Below are 22,755 nucleotides of genomic sequence, written 5' to 3' on the forward strand. Positions count from 1 at the left end.
GAACGACTCTTGTATTTCATAATTCTCTTCTCATTTAAATATATTATATATATAGAGAGAGAGAGAGAGATGGGCTATGGTGAGTTGTGAAGTAAAGCGACTATTTTACTTCACACTCGTATTTTGTGATTTTAAAGTTCAAAACGTTGATCCGAACCGCTCAACATGATCTCCATATTGAAATGTGCTTGGAGACCAAATTTTATATTTTTTAGATTTTTTTACTATTTATTAAGCCACTTTGAAAATCGCCGATCCGGTGGTCCAGAAATTTTTACTGTTCGCTCAGATTTTCAAAGTGGCTTAATAAATAGTAAAAATTTCTAAAAAATGTAAAATTTGGTCTCCAAGCACATATTAATATGGAGAACAAAATTAACGTTTTGGATCGGTCATTTGGATTTTGAAAATAAAGATATTGCGTGAAGTATAAACGTGTTTTACTTCACAACTCACCGTAGCCCATCTCTCTCTCTATATATATATTTGATGTGTATAAGGTGCAAAGAAGTTTCTAATTATTATAGTTTTTTTTGTTCTTTTGCTAGAATTTCACATAACTAATCATATTATTTGTTATCGTATGGGTTTTTAGTTTTTTCCTGAAATATTTATTTAAGTTCAGATTTTATTGAACACAAATTACTTTGTCGATTGTACAAAAAGTGTCTTATTTTAAAAACTTTTATTCTATTCTAACACACATATATATATTTTTTAAATCTGGAAGCAATCAATCTCAATATATTAAAATATTGAATAGATCATACAAATTTTAAGTGGTATGAATTGTAGGGGGGAAAAAAAGATGGTTTATGAATGCGCATCATAGTTTCTTGTATTCTTTTAGGTCTGAACTTGAAACAAGTAGGTAGATAACAACAGTGCAGTTTTGTCTTCATACAACGCTGTTTTGATTTTATTACGTGTGTTTATTTATTACGTTGTATGTAGTTAAAACTGCGTTGTCAATGTTTTTATCCTGCAAGTTACACTAATTATTAATTAAAACAACAGCCAAAGTAACTAAAATATCAAAAACAAATATTATTAAGATAATTTATCTATTCAACCTGGCGAGTCATGATAATTTTTTCTAACTATATTTATACTAAAATTGTAAATATATCAGAACTTTTGATGTTGCAATTGCAACACATATTGTAGGGATGTAAAATTAATTGCCAATTAGTTGATGTGGCAATTGTAAGCTTTATTGGAGGTGAATATAAATAATATTAATGTGATATGTAAATTATTAAATTAGTCTCATAAATTGAAATCCAGAATTGTGAGGATGAAGATGATTTAAAAAAAAATAGAAGTCTAGAGAGCTGAAATTTTTATTAATACCACTGTAAAAAAAATCACAAATTATGGGGAATTCAAAAAAAAATATCAGAACCGTCAATTCAATATGCAGTCTAATTCTTGGAGATACTACAAATTGAATTGTAGGCCTCTCAAAAACTAAAAAATGCACCGTACTATACTAATATTTAGGTTTTTGGGGGGCTTCCAATTCAATCTACAGCCTCCAAGATCAAAGCCGCAGATTGAATTGGAGACTCTAATATTTTTTGAATTCTTCAATTTCAGTAGTGTTTTTTTTAAATGGTATTAATAAAAATTTCAGTCTAGAGAGAGAGAGTCCGACCAGTGCGTTTATATGAGAATATTGCTAAATTTACTAATGTGAAAGCAAATACTATCTATTTCAATTGCAACCCGTTGCTAGAATACTGTCAAGGATGATGATGCTAATAATTGATTGTTATCATTGCTTCCATAAAAAAAAATCACCTTTTCAATAAATCTGCACCAAAAAGTAACTTTCAAAACGGTCTACTAGAACAGTGCCACTTTATTACTTACTAAACTAAACAAGAACCAAAACTTTTTATAAATTATTATTTCCTTATAAGTTGATACTGAATTCTAACTTGTAACCTCTCACGACAATGACCGTTACCGTTGCTACTAAATCATTAATTGATTCTATACAATAGAAACTTCTGTAAAGTGTTGACTAGAAAAACTATTTTGATAGCAATTATGATAACAACAATAGTATTCACGTAGAGTAGCGTTAAAATGCACCATTGGTTTTGTGCCCCAACTATACTTTGTCTCTATATTCGTTTACAAAGTTCAAACAGTCGATCCGAACCGTTCATCTTGTTCTACATATTAAAGTGTGCTTAGAGACCAAATTTTATATTTTTTGGAATTTTGTTACTATTTATTTAGATAGGTACAAAATCACTGCATCTGAACCATCCAAAAACAGTGATTTTGTACCTATCTAAATAAATAGTAAAAAAATTCTAAAAAAAATATAAAATTTGGTCTTTAAGCACACTTTAATATGTAGAACAAGATAAACGGTTTGAATGGACTGTTTAAACTTTGTATACGAAGATAGAGATGTAGAGTATGGTTGGAACACAAAACCAATGATGCATTTTAACCCTTCTCATTCATGTAACACTTCTCGTTTCTTTTTTGGCTTTATTGTTTTATCAGAGCTAGTGATTTGTTGATAATTTTGAATCGTGTCAGGTTATAATAGTAAACAACTACATTTAGTAACCGCCTTATAGTAAGAATTTTTTTTTTTTATAAAGTGTCGACTAGTCAAATTATTTTGACAGCAATGACATAACATTTTTTTTTTTGCTTGATTGTTAATTTGTCAGGTGCATTTCTGATCAGCATGGGAAACACGAGGTGTATCTTTGATTGTTTTTTTTTTCGAATCGAAAATGCATATGGGACAAAATAAAGGATTCCGTTCTTTTTATATCTTCAAATTTAACAGTAAATTTCCTCGAGAAGTTAAACCTGGATTTGACTTCTGTCAATTTAAAAAGTTTTGAATGCTTTTGGATGCATTGTCCACAGAATTTTGTTATATATAAATTAATATAAAGTAATTTAGAGTATTAGAATGATATTCTCAAGATTTTGATATATAGATAGAATCGAAAAAAAATTCGGCTCTGATTTTTTTTTTCCGGCTCCAATGTTTGAATTATTCTACTTGTGTAATAACTTTAATGGATCCGAATCAAAAATTCGGCTCCAAATAATGGAGCCGAATATATATTTTTTTTATGGTTTCGACTAAATATACGGTACTCAATCTAATACCTTATATTATTTTATATTAATTTTTACAAGTAAAAGGTTTTGCATTGCACAATTATTTTCGAGTTCAGATACAGTGCGGTACCTTCTTTGTAGAATGAGATCCACACCGTCTTTTTTAATTTGACACGAATTTCAAAACAGATCCCTATAATCTAAATAGACACCGGAATTAAATTTTGTATCGAAAAATTAATTTAATTCTAAGTTCAAATAAATATTTTCAAATAGAATGCAACACCAAAAAATATATATATAATTTTAAATGTTAATAGATGATCACATATAAAGTAATTAATTTCTTACAATGAATTAGATATACCTCATACATTGGTGAATATTTATTAATTAATGGTTGATCCAACGATTTAGAATGTTTCATGATCTAACATATATACCTTATAGGTCTTGAAATAGTGTTCAGCCATTTGGTCAAATTGTATAATAAAATCATAAAACTCAATAATAACATTACTAAACTGAATTTTAAAAATAGAAGCGGTAATATTATGGTAGAAATGCAGATATATATATATATATAGGAAAATGCTAATATGCTATGCGTAGCATAGAGGATCTCCGTGCAACAGCTCAATATATATATAGTAAGGCTACCATACATTGCAATGCATAGGCATTTTTGTGCATTGGACTATAAATCACCGGATTCAATGTCCAAATAACCGATTCAAACCGTTCATCTTGTTATCCATATTAATATGTGCTTGGAGACCAAATTTTACATTTTTTCTGAATTTTTTTACTATTTATTAAGCCACTTTGAAAATCGCTGATCCTAGGATTTGGCTACGGTGCTACGGTTCAATATTCGAGTTTTCAAAATCCTAATGGTCGATCCGAACCATTTATCTTGTTCTTCATATTAATATGTGTTTGGAGACCAAATTTTACATTTTTTGGAAATTTTTTACTATTTTTTTAGATAGGTAGAAAATCAAATATCTAAATGGTGCATAATTTTTTAGATCAAGTGATTTTCTACCTATCTAAAAAATAGTAAAAAAATGTAAAATTTGGTCTCCAAACACATATTAATATGGAGAACAAGATGAACGGTTCGGATCGACTGTTAGGATTTTGAAAACTCGAATATTGAGCCGTAGCACCGTAGTCCTCTATGCAACCCATAGCACCTTAGCCAAATCCTCTGTGTGTGTGTGTGTGTGTGTGTCTCATGGCATTGGCGGAACAATATGGTTCCAGGGGAGGCAACTGCACCCCTGGATTTTAAGTTCTAGTGAAGATTTATCGGCCCCGACTAACTTTGCCCCCTCTCTGAATTTTTTGCCCCTTTCTAGATGTTTGATTTGTAATTCGGGTTAAATTTAGGGTAAAATTGAAATAAATTTGTTGAATTTTGATTGGTAGTTAGAATTATAAGTTAGAGCATAATAAATTACAAGTTAAAGTATTGGAAAGTATAATTAAACCAAACCATTATTTTTTATCGAGTATCCGATTAGTTATTTAAATCCAATTTGATATTTTTTTTGTCCTCGTATGACGAAAATCCTGAATCTACTCATGTATCATGAAAAAGCTTTCTCCAGCTACAATTATAAGGAAACTATTTATAGCTCGCTTAGATCTAACACAACAGTTGCAGTATTTGTCTGTCACTAGCATGTGCATTTCTGGTATGGTACTCGGAGCTGACATGCACTATTAATATACAGGATTTATTTCATCAGTATATATTTAAGTATATATTTAGGCAGTATAAAATGATTTGCTATACATTGTTTGTAAATGAAATAACATCTTTACCGTTAAATCAAGAAAAATTCATTCATTCATTATTGTTTTTTTGCTTGTTATTTATTATTGATGAGCATAAATTATGTATATTTTTGCCTAGGGTTTTATATCAATAACTTGACCAATTTTCATGCATTTAGTTTAATTTAGTTTAGAATTATACCAAGAATCAAGTTACTGCCAAAGTCTATTTAAATTTCAGGAAATGGAGCAAATTATAGATCTTCTCGCAAGTTTTCCGAAAAGTGGTAGAACACTGAAAACAGAGTTAGGGATAATGAGTTATGCCCATTTGAAGTCTGGTTCACAGAAGAGGCAGTACACGGACCGTACAGAAAGCTGACAGAGCGAATATGAAAATTTCAGATTTTGATATCTTTTCGTATTTTGGCCATATCTTGGTGATATGAACTCCGTTTTAGGCAAATAAAGACTTACTGCAAAGAGGACAACGAGATCTACAATTCTAGGAAAGTTATAAATCAGAATTTGTAATATACAAGTCGCAGGAACCTTTTTAGAAAGCTGAAATTCATTGCCATATCTCACGAGATCTTGATTGATTCACCTTCCATCCTTGGTTGCTTGCTCCCCAAGTCACAAAATAGCTATAAAGGAGAGGGAGGCAGCAAGATGAAGGATATCTTACCTTTGGGGGGATCTCCCCTTTGGGGAGGCCATTTCTGAGAGACCACCATTATTCTCCATTTTGTTTCGAGAGCTTGGAAAGAGGAGTCTTGGCTTGGAGCTTGTCTTCTTGGAGTTTTATCATTTCTTTCTTCTGTTTATTTATTTTGTTTTCTCTTTAATTATGTTAGTTTAAACTCTTTAGTTTCTAGGATTACGATGTAATCGAATGTTTTGTTTGCACGTCAGTTATTGGATTTTTGTGTTGAAATTTGTGTTTGCTTGATTGTGTAGTATTTTAATTGCTTAGTGGAAGTTGTTTGATTTTTATTGGTTTGCCACTAGATGAATGATCACATCTAAAGCGCATTTCAACCCTTACTATCTCTCAACCAAACTAAGTACATGGGGTAGTATTAGTGATCCGAAAGGTGAAACCAAGTAGTAGCCGAAAGGTAAACATTTCCTCTTATCGACAGATAAGATGTTACCTTTAGTATACCAAACAAGTAACTAGGAAACAAAGCCAATATACAAAAGTTGAGGTTTAGAATTTTAAGAGGGTAGATATTGCAACTCCATACCAAGTTAATAAACCAAAATACGACGGTTGCGGTTTAGAAACATTAGGTGTGGTCAGTAGAACCCTACACAAAGGAAAAACACAAAGAAACAATATCTTATGCATTAACTTGAAGTCAACGCGGACCGGACAGAAAGCTGTATGGTCCTTGTAACTTGACACGACCTGTGTAGGAAGTTACACGGCCCGTATTAGGGACTGAGAGGCAGAACTAAGATGAGTCTGAAACCCTTGAAACCTTAGAAACCCTTTTTTTATTCTTTCTAAAACCAAAACCAAAAATCTTTATTGTTTTAAGTACAATCAAATTACCATTTCTCACTTCTAGATTTTAGTTAAATTAAGTAAAGTTCGGTAAAGTTCGAACCGTCCCTTAGATCGATACCTGATAATACTACGCGACAGGATTGTATACTTGCAATCTGAGTCGAAAGTGTAATCAAGGTTAAAAAGTATAGTTTACTATACTGAAACTTTGTGCATATGCTTTTGTGTGAACAAGTTTTTGGCGCCGTTGCCGGGGACGGCATCGATTATTTTCTGGATTTTGCTTATTTTGCTAAATTCTAGATTTTAACTTGTATATTTTTCTTTTTTTTTGCAGGAGCTGGAGATTGGGATGACACACGGGGCGCACGAGGGAAGTACATGGACCGGACACATCTCACACGGACCGTGCACCAACCCAGATAGAGCACATTGGCGAAAAGGAGGCAATTGCCCTCGGCAATCATCCCCCGCTTCATCCCTTGCTTCATGTCTTGTAAGTTTTCATGTTTTCTTCTATTTACTTTTTCTTGTGTGAATTTAAGAATTGAGGACAATGTTTCATTCAAGCTTGGGGGTAGAATAGAAGAAAATTGTATCTGCATTTAAGTCATGTTTACTTTTTATTTTATTTTTAATATTTTTTAGGATTTGTAACCTTAATTTTTACTTGACCTTGAATAGAATTTGTGATTTCGAATTTAATTGCTTGAGATTGCAAATTTGTCAAGATGTTTTACAAAGTTATGAAAATAGAGTCTTGCATAATAGGACTTCATTGTCTGAAAATGCATAAAGTATAAAACTCATGTTTATTTTATTTTTAAATTTGCATTTTTAGGTGATAAATTTGTGTGATTGCTAGGATTAATGACTTGTTTGAAAAATTTTGGTTGTGATTTGGATGACTTTGAAAAATTGGAAATAACCCCATGTTTGATCAAAGAATTGCATATGATGAGATGTTTTGAGATTTTGAAAAAAATGAAAAATTAAATTTTATTGAAAAGGCATTTTGAAACCAACTTATGTCTTTTAAAATAGGGAATTGGGATTTCAAATAAAAGAAAGATTGGGATATCCATTGGTATGAAATAATACCATTGGATGTATGTATTCATGATATATGCAAATGAATAAGAAAATGATGAAACAAATGAAAAGATGGAGAAAATAAGAGTACTGGCAATAAGTCCTACCGTGCGCCTTTGAGCTCGTCTTTCAAAATAAATAAAAAAATAAAAAAAGAGTACTGGCACAATCCGACAGGATGTCTTTGAGCTCGAAAACTTTCAAAAACTTTTGCATATATCAACACACGAAGTCAACGACTTTCTAACCTAAGCTTGTTTCAAGCTTGGGGGGCGAAAAAAGAAAAAATCACCACAAAATGAGGGCATAAATTTGGTAGAAGAATGAAATATTGATAAGTTCAAATGATTAGTTTTTGCAAATATTAAGGCATCTTTGAATATACAATTTAATTGATTGAATTGTGGGGTGAATTATAATTGATCAAGGGAAGTCTAAATTGTTATCCAAAATGATTCTCGAGGTTTTTAATAATGGCAAGATCATGTGAGTTTTTCGCATTTAGAAATTTAAATGAAACTTTGGTAAGTTTAGATACTGGCCCGATGCCTAGGTTTGGATTTTGCTTGGGAACAAGCAAGTTTTAAGCTTCAGGGAATTATTGTTGGTCAGCTAATATTGTAGTAAGCCTGACATAGTATTGAATTGAGTCAAAACAAAACCTTCTTCTTGGTCAAATATGACTTCACTCTGATGTAATTTTGTTCAACACTGAGTTACTGTACTATACTGGAACCAGCCAGTGACTCAGTGCTCTCTCTTTCAATGCACATTCTTTCCATTGGTTGAGAGACTGAAACAAAGAAAAAAATGTATTATTTTGCTGTGTGAGACCGAAGAGTATATTTTAGAAAAGTACATATATTCTTTATAGTTAATTATAAATATGAAGATACACTTCTAGTCTTAAATTAAATACAATTTTGAAAAACAAATCTCAACAAATGGATGTTGCCATCATGGCGAAAACAAATTGTTCGGTTTGGTTCGGCAAGGTAAAAAGTTTGTGATTCGAGAATAATCCAGGTATAATTTGGGAATGATTCAGTACCATAAGGAAGCAAAAAAAATCGCATTTTTTTTGCGAATAATTCTTGATTTGTGTTTCATTCGCGAATAAAACGTATTATACGTTTTTTTGTATTTTATTTAAAGTTCAGTTCGAAAATGTCAAAAAAGAATAAAACGTAAATTATTCGCAAATTTACAACGTATCATATGGTTGCCATTACTAGTTGAGTCGTAAAATGGGTAAGGAAGAGTCATTTTTTTCTTTCTTTTTTAATTAAATAATTTAAGATGGGGCGTAATTATTAAAGAAAAAAAACAATCAGAAGATTCCATGGAAAAAAGGCTCTTTTCAACTTTTTGGAGATGATTCCTATGTTTGCAGTTGGGATTTGGATTTTCTAGCCCAAAAGGTTAAAAAATAAAAAGAAGAAAGGCAAGTAGTACTGTACTGGCACAGCACCGCAGTGTAAAACTGTACTGTAAGCTTTTCTCTAGTTTTCCATAATGAATCATGTGGCAGTTAAAAACTATTTTTGGCACTACTCTTATCATATATGTTATATGTATTTTGTGTGTGAATCCGAATTGATTCAGATTTCAGATGTCTTTTCTTAGTTCTCTCTTGATGAAATATCTCTTTATGATGTCTTGGAAGTTTAGTTTCCTTGTTTTTTTTATTAAATTAAACTATTTTGGTTCACTTTCCATCTTAGGTTGGTACCAAACCGCCAATTATAACGGTCCCAATCTCCCAAATTTGGAAAGCTGCAAATATGTCCCCAGACCCCAGCCCTAAAAAAAATTGAAATTTTCAAGAAAAAAAAATAACTTGATTAGTTATTATTATTTTGTATAGGTAATTAATTATAGCTTATCTTCTGATAATGCATAAACAACTAGCAATAACAATATTGAAACCAATTCCTAGGTACATTAAATCAAGCGGGGTAGAAAAAACAGCCTTTAGTTTAGTGGCAAAGGCACATTGCTTCCATTTGAAAGATCGTGGGTTCGAAACACACAAAGTGAAGAAATCATCTGTAATATATATAGGCAAAGGCTTCTATAGACATAAGGACCTATTTGTAAAATGTAACATATTTTTATTTTCAAAGTTCAAACAGTCGATCTGAACTGTTCATCTTGTTCTTCATATTAATATGTGCTTGGAGACCAAATTTTATATTTTTCTGAATTGTTTTACTATTTATTAAGATGGGTACAAAAATTATCAAATTCAGACCATTGAATTTTGTACCCATCTTAATAAATAGTAAAAAAATTTAGAAAAATGTAAAATTTGGTCTCCAAGCACATATTAATATGGAGAACAAGATGAACGGTTCGGATCGACTGTTTGAACTTTGAAAATAAAAATATGTTCATTTTACAAATAGGTCCTTATGTCCATAGAAGCATCACTCATATATATATATGAGTTTGAAAAAAACTGATAGGCTAGACCTCTACCTTTCGTTTAAAAAAAAAACCAAGCAGGATAGAGGATTTCTTGAAGTTTTTCATATATTTTTTTTAGAAAACCATAGAGATTTGAAACATATACCTTTTCTAAATATATTATTTACTTATTTCATTATTTTTGCTACTTCATTGATAGCTCTGTAGCCAAAAAAAGAAGTAAAAAAAAAAAAATAGAATGAGAAACCTAGTTAAAGAGGATAAGTTGGGAATTGGGTATAGAGGCCTCCAAATAGATTGGGGTTGCATGAAAATATTAAAGTGGTCCAGTGAGTGGAGGGACCATACAAAAGAAGGTTAGTAATGATCATGTGAGTATAATAAGAGAGCCTTGTTTTCTTCTTCATTCCTAGAGAGTCATGAGGAGACATGCATGGCAATGGCATGCATGTCTTTGGTCGCTATAATATAAATTTTGTAAGGGACCAGCAGTGCAACCAATTAATTAATTAATTAGTTTGACTGTACAACTTATTTGAAATAGTGTAAATAACTGTAAATAACAATGTTTTTGCTCAAGTTACTGGGTTAATTTCATGAAATCTTACCACAGGGATGGTATATCATGAATGTACAATTTCATGTAATTACATGTACCATTAATTACAGGAGCCAACCAAATGTATATATGTATGTAACAAACATGAGACTGAATATGCAAATGACTTCTCTAACCCACAGATGCAGGGTACTGTAAACGGAACGGATATTTATCTATATTTGTATCCGCTCCGTATCCGTAAAATTGATGCGGCTACAGATAAATATTTAGTTTTGAATTATCAAAATAATAACGCTATCTAAATGATCAGAATTCGAAATAACAACATATGTTGCGAGTTTTTCCTACGTGCATATAAATATTTAATATTATCCGTGTCATGTTTGTATTCGTTGATTATTCGCTCCTTTATATGTATTTGTTAAATGCAATTTGATTTGAAATTTTGATATATGTATAATATATGTATATTCACATCAATATCCACTAAACAAGAAATAAGTATGAATATGAATACAATTTTAACACTATTCATTCTAAATCCGTTTGCACCTTACATATAAGAATTGATTCTCATTCTTTGCACTAAAAACACACAAAATTACTTGCCCGTCAGAAAGTTCGCATACAATAATGTTCACACTTAACTATTGCATTACGTACTTAACAACTAGCAACTTCATATATAGACAAGGACGGACTCAGACTTTCAAGTTATGGGGTCAGACATTATGAATGGAGATCAGTTATATAAATTTTTTATGCTGCGAATAAGGATCAATATTATCGTATCTATAGTATTTTACTCTATACTATATAGAAAATTATATATAAGTACAGACATTTTCAAAATAAATTGATCCCCATTCTTTCAATATAGCTCTGTCTCTCTCTCTAGATCTCTCTCTATATATATAGAACAAATAATTGAGCATAAACTAACACAATTAATGAAGAACAACATATAACGAAATTTCTAATATCATTAAATCATCTTTCTATATTCGAAAAATTCCAGTTGAAAATGTGCCTCCATGCATGTAAAAATTAATGTAAGATCACTTGCATGAAGTTGGTGTGTTGGTTAAAGAAACACTGCAAAGATCCAAAGCCCAACAACTGAATTTGTCCCAGTTGGAAACTTCTCATGTATTTGAAACTAAAATTAAATTTGGGATAGGCGAGGAGTATAGCGGAGGGAGGGGTAGAATAGTCTTTCCACAAAAGCTAATCTTCTCTATCTGTAATTCCAAAATGGAGAAAAAAAAAGAATAATAACTTGAAAGCCACCCCTCATTATGTTCTTCCCTGGTAAAAGGGGCAACCTCCTTGGATAAGAGTCTGGTTGCTAGCCTCCTCTAGAGAGAGAAACAACTGGATTTTATATAGTTCATGTTGTAGAAATTTTTAGCAATCAAATATGCATTTCAATTTTTTGGTTAACTAATTTTCAATTATTTAATTAAGTATTATGATATATGTTCACATTTTTTTTATTAATTTAGGAGAATTTTTTTTTTTAGTAAAGGTTGGAGGTCAAACCACCAAACTATTTAATACCCTTGTTATTACAACAAAGGATTTTTCCATCCGGGTTTCAAACCCATGACCTCTCACATAGAGACCATCTGCCTTTGCCACTAAACCAAATGTTAGTTCTTAATTAAAACACTTAGTACCATGTGACTTTTTTTAATTAATTTAGGAGAATGACTTTCTTTTTGAAATGATGAGCAGATAGGTCTTATTATCATGTCAATTTAGTGTTGTAAATAACGATATGCGGTTATTGGACGGACAGGGTACCGCCAAGCAATTAATCGGGAATAATCGATTATAATCGGAAATAATCGGCCGATTAATTAGAAAAATCTGTGACGATTTGATTACCGTCAACAACTAATCGGCCGATTAATCGGCCTAAACGGATGTTTTTTTACAACACTGGGTCAAATATATGTCCGTCTCAAGAATAATTCAGTAAACTTTCACACTTCTGTATTGCAACATATATACATATAAGAATTATAATATATCACAATTAATTCAAAACCACATATTATTTATTTTTCAAAATAAAAGACAAATTTTATTTTTTCTTAATCGAAATTTTGTGTCCTTAAAATTAATTTTAAACTAGCAATATATGGATGAAAAACAAAATAAAAAATAATATTAAGGCCACATAAAATCAGAGAGAGGTTGGAAAAGAGGTGGGACCAGTTGGTTTAAATATAACGGCTGTATGAGGCTACAAGGTACTAAGCGTTTTAATGGAGAGAGATAAAACAATGTAGAGAGAGAATGAAGTACATATGTGGTTGTATATGCAAAGAGTGAAGGATTGGAATAAATTTTAGAGAGAGAGAAAGAGAGATGGAGAAAGAGGGGGAAGCCAAGTATCCCGTGACTAATACAAACAGCCTCATAAAAATAGGATTCCGCTTTGATCCATCTCATTAATTCCAGTGGGGATGCATTATTTTACCACCTAGCACTCTCTAATCAATTTTTACCCCAACACACAACTCACCAAAATTATTTACAATTATTCACAAGTCTACCACATCTCTAAATATAAATTACATAACTTGTATATACCTAGAGAATAAAATAGATGGTCTGTATAATATTTTTGTTTTTATAGTTCAAATAGATAATTTGAACTGTTCAATATGATTTTTGCATGAAAATATATTTGTAGACTACATTTTAGATTTTTTTTTTTAGACAGGTAGAAAATCACTTTTATGATAATTTGAATTGTTTTGATCGATTGTTTGAAGTTTAAAAATGAAAATATTAATCCATAGTATAAAGCATTATGCGCTATATATAGTATAGTAGCGTAGCCTCACTCGAATAAAAATCATAATTTATTTTCAAAGAAACAAAATTGTTGTGGCTTTCTGAAAATGATAAGGTTTGTTTTGTACGTTACCAATCAATATTACAACTTTAAAAAGGTGCCAGGTAAATAATGTGTAAAAGTTCGTAAGATTTGGAGGTGAATGAGGGTGGTGGTGATACAAAAGGGGGGTAAACGGTAAACGTTTCTTTTACCGACCAAGAGTATAATTTTGTTCTGTACAATCTCGGTGGTAAGTGGTAACTGGTAAAGAAATGATTACAGGAAACGGTTAAAAACATATCTTAATTTACTGGAAACGGTAAAATTATGATCATTGCTAGAGGCGGTACAGAGATCTGGCCATGCAAATGTGGCATGTCCCAAGTCCCAACTAATAAAAGAATTGAAAGTTCTAAAATAAAATTGCAGATCGAAATATCATGCGGTCTTCATGGTCTAGCAACTAGGAATTGAATCATAGATTCAACAAGCTAGATGTTATAAATTTCCTCTCCCCCAAAATTTATCTCAGAACTATGTGACATGTAAAATAAATAAAAATTACCAGATCCATGCACTCAAGTTTTCTGTTCATTTGCCCGGAATTGACAATTTTTATTTATAGTCTTTCAAATAAATAAATAAACTAAAACACCTCAAATTATAGAGAATTTGAAAATACTATGGCCTCCAAACCAATTTGCAATCTCATTCTTGAGGGAGTGCATATTGACTTGGAGGTCCCTCAAAAACCTAAATACATTTAATATTACAATCGTTATTTGGGTTTTTTGGGGAACGCCAATTCAATCTGCGGCCCTTCATAAATGAAACTGCATATTGATTTGGAGGCCCTAATATTTTTTTAAATCTCCACAAAACATGGTTTTATTTTTATTTTTGAAATGGTATAAATAAAATTTTCGGAACATTTATTGATTATTTTCTAAAGGAAAAACATTTATTGCTTATTGGAATACCATGCTATTTTGGTTTATTTAATAACAGAGTTAGGCCCTGTTCGGCGTTCTAATGGGGTGAGGAATGGGTATGGGTTTTGAACTGATTTTTACTATGCTCGTGGGAAAAAAAAATTCAGTCTGAGTGAATTTTTTTTTTCCCACGCGCACAGTAGCGCACCGAACAGGGCCTTAGTAAATTTTGTTGGGGTGAAAGTAAAATCTAGCCTAATGTATCCCCAACAAGAGCACTGTACTCCCTCACGTAAAGGGCACCCTTTATAATATTTTCTGGAATTAATACAATCGCCTACGGGCTTTCGACCAAAAAAAAAAAAAAAAATTGTTGGGTGGTCCGGTGGAGAAATGAATCAACATAACATAAATAATTAAAATTTAAATTAAACTAGAACATTGTGTGGTGTAGCTCTAGAAAACTATATTTTCTGATCTTACTGTTGTAACAATCCTATTGTGATAGTTCAGTTCTCAGGGTAGATTTTAGTTTTGTAATAACAATTATGATATCAGTTAGAAATCGGTAGGTTTATTTCATTTTAGTAAAAAAAAAAAAAAACATAGTATTTCAATTATTCCAAATTACGAGCATGTTTGTACAAAGTCTACATACTCCATTTTCTAAAAAGTCATAGTAAAAAAAAACTAAAAATAAAATTGCTTTAAATTGTGTAGGCCAAAGGAGAATTTGCTTCTCATTCTCATAAATGTCTTTTTCTTAATTCCCATCACACTAAAAGCTTCTCTTCATTTGCTCATTTTCCTTGTGAATTTCATCCTACAACTTTTTGAATGTTGTTCATTTCCTTTAGGACCTTTTTATTTATGTTTGAACTAACAAAATAGATATATTGACTATTAAGTGAGGCTACGTAATACGCATATTATGGATTGACCCGTAGTATGGATTCATATCTGTATTTTTAAAGTTCAAACATTATATCCAAACCATTAAAAATAATTTTGATAAAAATATACTCGTAGACCAAATTTTATATTTTTTTTTTTACTATTTTCTAAAATAAGTAGAAAATCGTGGTTTTTGAATGGTCCAAAATTTTCAAATCAAGTAATCTTCAACCTATCTAACAAAATAGTAAAAAAAACTACAAAAATTATAAATTTGGTCTGAAAATACATTTTTACATGAAGGTCATATTAAACGGTTTAAATCGACTATTCAAACTTTAAAAATAAAGATATAAATCTATAACATGAACCGTTGTGTAATAAGTAATATGCATATGATCGACTATTCAAACTTTAAAAATAAAGATATAAATCTTTAACTTGAACCGTTGTGTAATAAGTAATATGCATATGACATAGCCTCACTCTTCGGTATTCTCTGATTTGTGAAGCTGCTTCTCTCACTGCACCTTCAGTGCATCTTTATAGTTTAAACAAAGCAAGAATAACATCTAAACCCAGCCCATTTATAATAGAAAGAGGCCCATTAACTATGTAAAGGTCTTAAGGCCCAACCATAAAATGGGCTGACATTAAATAACATGAAAACCATCTCCGATCAGCTCAAACAAACCCAAAGCCCAAAGGTCCAAACGCTTGCTAAAACCTCTTCAACCCTCCAAAGCAAAGTCTCGGTTGTCCCTCTAGCAGACTAACACCCTCTTAAAATGAGAAGGTATCACACCAGAACATCAACGAATATTCTGGCGGAAAGCTCCTCAAATTGTACATGTAAAACTCTTAAATTCGGCAATGCACGTAACCTGTTCGATGAATTGCCTGAAAGAAGCTTGGCTGCTTGGAGTATCATGATATCTGGCTTTGCAAGAAAGAGATTGTTTCTATATGGTGTTATTGAGATAGTGCTATTGAGATACTTGACTAAAATCCTGAGAGAACGGTTGCTTCCCAGAAAGGTGCCTGTTCTTGTTTAGAAGACTGTCATTCTGCAAAGCAGGTACATGGGCTTATTCAAACTAGGATTTGATATCTAAATCAGGTACATGGGCTGATTGAAACTGGAATTTGGGCCTTATGGGCTGTGATGCAAAATTGTGTTGACAGGCTCATTTAAATTTACAGGAGAAATTTGTAGAATTTGAGCCCAACAATAGTGCAGGTTACATCCTTCCGTTCAAGTTGTATTAAAAATTGGGTCTACGGGAAGAGGCAGCTCTTGTGAGAAAACTGATGAATGAGAGAGCTTTACAAAAGGAAACTGCTGACATTGTTTCATTGCTGGAGAGAGAAATTATCCCCAAGCCAAAGGAACTTATGCCAAATTGGATCAACTGGAGAGGTCCGTTGCAGGGTTAGAACCAAATTTCTTTTTTTTTTGAGAGAGAAGGTTAGAACCAAAATTTGTGACGGTGGAAAAACCTGATTTCTAAAAAGAGCAAACATTCAATCATAGTGAGAGGTTGGAATTCGCATCCCCTATCTTAAATTTTGAGTTTATATGTGAAAAATCAAGACCGTTCAAATCCTTGTTGTACGAATCTCAAAGCACAATAATACTGGCTACAAAGGTGACAGTTTCATTCGGGCTGATGGCGAGCTCTTGCCGGTGCCCTATTTTTATTTTGAAAATTCTAAGAATTTGTGAACATTGTCACTCGTTTATGAAGTTGGTTTCGATGAATGTGAACCGATAGATAGTCATGAGAGATTGTATTCATTTTCATCATTTTAAAGATGAGCTCTGTTCTTGCCATGATTTTTGGTTGTACTGTGTTGCGTGTTTGCTTGATATTTGAATTTGAAATTTCTCATCTGATATAATATTGAGTGTATCATTATTATTAATATTGCTATGATTATTTTTTGAAAATAAATATTAATAGGGAATGGTTCGATATCCATGACCATGGCTATTTGCAATCATTAATAGAATAAATTATATTGTGAGATTACTGTTAGGTGTGCATGGTTTGTATCATGTGCTGTCAGATTCATTTCATAAATCATATAGATACTGGGCTTCCATCATGCTAGCTAATTAAAGTGATATCGGGTAGGATTAAATAACCAGGCTGAGCCTCATTTAGATATCGGGTTATCGGATTTCCAAAACCCGAATCATTTCATCTTGGTCTCTGGGACAGTAACAGTAAATTTGATCCTCCTCTGTGACAGATTACAAGCTGCTCCCTTTGGTTATAATATGTCTCTAGATCGGATTAAGGAGACAAACACTTCAAAAGTATCACCAACGAATTATGCCTTTATTTTTTTTTGTCCATTGTTCGAAGAAAGCAACAAAGGGAACAACAAAATTTGATCCAAACCAATCTAATTGACATTAAGTTACCTATAATTGTGTTCTTGTACAATAAGGTAATTTAGCCGAAATTTTTATTAATACCATTTAAAAAAAAACCGTCATTGAAATTCGAGAATTCGAAAAATATCATTGCCTCCAATTCAATCTGCGTATCCATTCTTGGAGGGCACAGATTCAATTGGAGCCCCTCAAAAATCTAAATATCATAATATTACATTACATTTTTGGGCTTTTGGGGTCCTCCAATTCAATCTGCGCTCCCCTAAGAATGGAGTCGTATATTGAATTGGAGGCTCCGGTATTTTTCGAATTTTCCATAATATGTGGGTGTTTTTTTTAACAGTGGTATTAATAAAAGTTTCGGGTAATTTAGATGTGACCCAAAAGAAAAAAAGGTAAATAAATTTTTATATTATCGATGTATAAATTTTTTAAACCTATAATACTGTTATCGTAAACAACTAAAAATTTCAAAATTGAGAGCCTATCACTACTTATTATATTTTATTTTTTTAAAAGTATTTTACAACCACTCGTACGAGTACTAAGTTGATTAAACGCACGCGAACTAAAAAATATATATTCCATGTTGGCATTGAAAGAAAATATTTTGTTGTTCTATTAGTAGTAAAATTAAGTTCGGATAATTCCAATATTCACAAATTTTGTACAAAATACAAATTGAAGTAATATTGATTTTTTTTTAATAAAAACACAAATAATTTGTTAAAACCTTAAAAATTAAAAGGTCAAGTTAAAAATAAAAACATAATATAAACCTCCTTATCACCTTCTATATCAAAAATTAAAATAAATTTTGAACTTGAGATACACATTAATGTATTAATCGACCAGTCAAGTTTTTTTTTTTTGTCTATATATTTTTTACATGTAACTTCTTTTACAATAAACAACTCCACATTTTATTTTGTGGCATCCACTGGAAAAATAATTGCATTATTTGAAATTTTCTTGCATATAGAGTCGATGAAGCATATTATCGAGAAGTGTTGACAGTGTTATTTGAATTTTTTATTGAAACTATTTGATCATTTATAATAGAGAATGCTGAAGGAAAATATAAAGGCAAAAAGAAAAATTAAGGTCACCAATCAATTTTTAGGTTGCGAGTACATCATACAGATTGCCTTTTTCTAATTCAAAATGGACAGATTGCTGTAATTCTTTGTCCCTCAGCATATATATCATTCTCTAAACTTAATTAGATTTATCAGTACAGCATTATTCGTAAAAGTCGAATTATTTATGCAAATTGTGGATTTTCTCTAATAAATAAATATTGTTGTATCATACAATTTGACAATAAATACTAAAAGTTATAATCAAACAATAAACTATACACAATATTATTAATTTGTATAGTTTTACTGATTTTGTGAAATGACTAAATGAAGAAACAAAGATAATTAGATTTTAACACCAATTTGGTTAAAATTGCAGTTTCATCCCTATTAGTCTAGCTCAGGATTAGCGAATTGGTCAGACCGCCACAATTTTACGTCTCTGCCAGCCTGTCTCAAACGCCCACTACAATTTGTGTTTGTGACTATAATCCAATTTTTTTGTTATGCATCTCTGCAATTCTAAGCTAAGTGTACAAAGAATCGGGGAATATAATTTTAATATGTTTTAAGATTTTTCTATTTTTTGAAAGAAATATAATAAGATTTATTGAAAAAGGAAACTTTAATATTTAAATATCATATTAAATGATAGAGAATATTAAAAAAATAACAAGATAGAGATTATATAATTATCTATTGTAATAAGCGATAATCAAATTATAAAACTAGAATTTGAATCAAACACTTTCTATTTGACATTCTCTGACATCTCTCTGTTCTTATCCACTCGTAAATTATATTATTTTTTAGAATAAAATAAAGATGTCATCAGACTTAAATATCTATAAAATTTGACAATAAAAATCATTCAAAAGTGACGTTCCATTAGAATAAACTTATTATCAATGGCATCTTCATTTTTCACGGCAATTGAGTGTGTGGTTTTGTGTACACCCCAGATAATTTATGTCGAATTGAAAGATTCTCAATATTATATAGCGAAAGACAATAGTATTTCTGGCTACAAGTAATACACCAAAACATGCATATACATACCATAGTCACACAATTTGTGTTTAATTCGTATCAGTCACACAATTCGTGTTTAACTTGTGTCAACAAGTAATATACCAAAACCTAGAGGTCTTTCTCAAATAAAAAAATACCATAGTCACACGACTTGTGTTTAATTTGTGAATTATTCGCATTTTATTTGTTTTTTTGATGTTTTCGAACTAAACTCCGAATAAAGCGTAAAAAACGTATAATATGTTTTATTCACGAATAAAACTCGAGTCATTAATTATTCGCGAGAAAAACACACAAAAAAAGGTGAAATTTTTTTTGGTTTTTTATTTTATTTTTTGCTTCTTTATTGTATCGAACCATTCCCGAATTTTATCCAAATCACGAATTATTAACTCCAACGAACCAAACTCAATACTATTGGTTTGTCACTATCACACATATCATACAATATTACTTAAACGCGCAAAGTACTTGTCATGTTTTGTCCTACTAATTAATATCATATGAATCTTACCAGGCTGTCATCAAGTTTGTGCCATGCCATCTGTTTGAAGAGCAAAACTTGTGTGAGATTGTATTCCAACATGCATGACAATTCCCTGTTTTTTTGTCTCATCTAAAACATGTAATTGAATCTTGCAACAATTTTAGTCCGTTTCACATGATCAGACATTTAAAAAAAAATTGGGCTACTAGCAGATCTACCCAAAAAACCGAAAACATGTTGTTGGCTAGCCTACATTTACAACACCCAACAAATTAAAGCACACAGCCCTTTTTCACTTGTCCCTGTTTTTAGTAAACTTAATGAATTATAAAATGTATGAAGACCCACATTAAGGAGACAAGCTCATCAAAAGTAAACAAAGCACACTTGATCAAATGCACTTTTTGTACAAACACAGGAAATTAGTTACCCAATCAAACAACCACTATCCATCCATCCATCAAACCAAGAGAAAATCTATGACACCCCAATTTGTACCTTCATTAACATACATGATATGAAAAACATTGCACTTCTTAAGTAATAAGTAGCATCTTTTACAGTCAGATTTCCAGGTGAAAGAAGCAACAATGCCAGTCAGATTACCAGTCCATGGATAAATTGTTAAGACATAGAGCTAGGCATAGGCATGTTAAGATGCTTGAAGCTTGAAAAACCTCCATCGATCACTAAATTCTGTCCCGAAACGTATTTTGCATCGTCGGATGCAAGATACACGGCAGCTTGGGCCACGTCAGAAGTTTCACAGTTTGCCCCCTTGAGCACTCCAAGGCTGTTAATTATCCCCGAGACCGCCTCCGCCCCAGCTCCATAATAAATTTGAGAGAATTGTTCTGTCACCAGTGGCGTTGGAATCACAAAGGGAGATATGCAATTAACCCTAATGCCATGCTGCGCCAATTCACCGGAAGCAGCTTTTACAATTCCGATGATTGTAGATTTCGAGATGGAATAAGGATAGGTGCCTAACCCGCCCATTAATCCACTTATGCTAGCGGTACAAAGGATTGAGCCAGACCCATTTTGCCTCATCACACGGGCTGCGTGCTTGATGCCGGCAAGTGTACCACGTACATTGACACTCATAACCTTGTCGAATTCGGTTAGGTCTAGCCGGCTAATATCTGATTCGGTCAAAGGACCTGGTATGCCAGCATTGTTGTACATGACATCGAGCCGGCCATGGCAGGCCACTGTGTGGTCCACAGTGTTGGACACATCTTGCTCATCAGACACGTCGCACTTGAAGAATTGGGCTTTCGGGCCTAGTTCTTGGGCCGCTTCGAGACCCGCTACCGAGTTTATGTCGGCTATGATTACTGTTGCACCCTCTCGAATGAATTCCTGAGCAGCAGCCTTCCCAAGCCCGCTTGCACCGCCAGTTATTATGGCAACCTTCCCCTCTAATCTGTGTGTTCATTAATTGAAGATAATTATTTTCTAAGGTGGTGTTGGCAACTTCTCAGTAAAGTGTAATTGAGTCTAAATTATGCAACATTAACAAAAATTTCACGTCAAATATTGCAAGAAAAAATAACATTATTATGGCGTGATCGAGTTGATAACTACGCATTAGATTAATTCTTAATTGTGGTTTTTATATATGTAGATTACACTCCAAAATAAACAAAAGAAATAATTTACCGTACTTCCATGAAACTAAACCCTCTAAAAGAGTACACACTATCTTATTTTCCCCACAGGGAAAGTCATCCTATAAATATTTAGCTTTCAAAAAATAAATAGCAAAATCCTTCCATGTATATATTGAACCAAACATAACCACTGAAATGTTCTGGCATTTACTTTTGCCACACGAGCTTTGATGGCATATTGGGTGAGAGAGGTTCACACGACACACCGATGCATGTCGGTTGTATCGTGTCACTGGAGCAGCAGTAGAGAACAATCTCTACCGCTCCAACCGGCTATATATAGGCGGTTCTTCACCTCGACACCGGGCATAAACTTAATTTGCCGCATGGTGTCAAAATGCCAAATATTTACTAGCAAGCGAGCAGAAGAAATTAAGTACAAAAACAGCAAAGTTGAATTTATCATAAATTCATAATTAATCAAGCGCTAATTTCTCTTGAAATCTCAGAGGACCAACAACAACATACAAAACGAATGTAGATACTATAATTAAAGGCAACTAGAATTCTGGTTTTCATATATAGGGCAGATAATACAGCTCAAGTTTGATTAAAAATCTTCATTAAAAAAGATTATACCTCGCTAATTGACGCAGCATTTTACAGTTCTAGCTTGTTGCAACAAATTAAAGTCTCTCTCCTTTTGGTTGTCTTTCTCTTTCTGTTATGAAGACACGCTCTCTCTCTCTCTCTCTCTTTCTCGCCTTTCTGTTTGAGTGCGATGGAGCTTAAATAAAGGAAGAAGAGGCGCTCGCTTCCCTATGCAACACATCACATTTCTAATATTATTTAATTAATTCGAACTTTTTGTTTTTATGATTATCTATTATTGAATATTAGAGCACTCCCAAAATGTTCTTTCCACTGTTCTGATTGACCTGGCATGATCGAGTCCGGAAATTACATA

The 22,755-nt window shown here is 32.0% G+C and overlaps 1 protein-coding gene across 1 annotated transcript; it reads right to left on the reverse strand.

The window, feature by feature from the left end:
- Positions 1-20,573: 20,573 nt before the first annotated feature.
- Positions 20,574-22,540, reverse strand: LOC144565627 (short-chain dehydrogenase reductase 2a-like). The gene is made up of 2 exons (XM_078315439.1): positions 22,428-22,540; positions 20,574-21,601 (listed from the first exon to the last, which is right to left on the reverse strand). The coding sequence occupies exons 1-2, from the start codon at positions 22,445-22,447 to the stop codon at positions 20,797-20,799; spliced, it is 825 nt and encodes a 274-aa protein (XP_078171565.1). The 5' UTR covers positions 22,448-22,540; the 3' UTR covers positions 20,574-20,796.
- Positions 22,541-22,755: the final 215 nt, after the last annotated feature.

This window comes from Carex rostrata, chromosome 1 (assembly GCF_964058835.1).
Source record: "Carex rostrata chromosome 1, lpCarRost1.2, whole genome shotgun sequence".
Lineage (NCBI taxonomy): Eukaryota > Viridiplantae > Streptophyta > Magnoliopsida > Poales > Cyperaceae > Carex > Carex rostrata.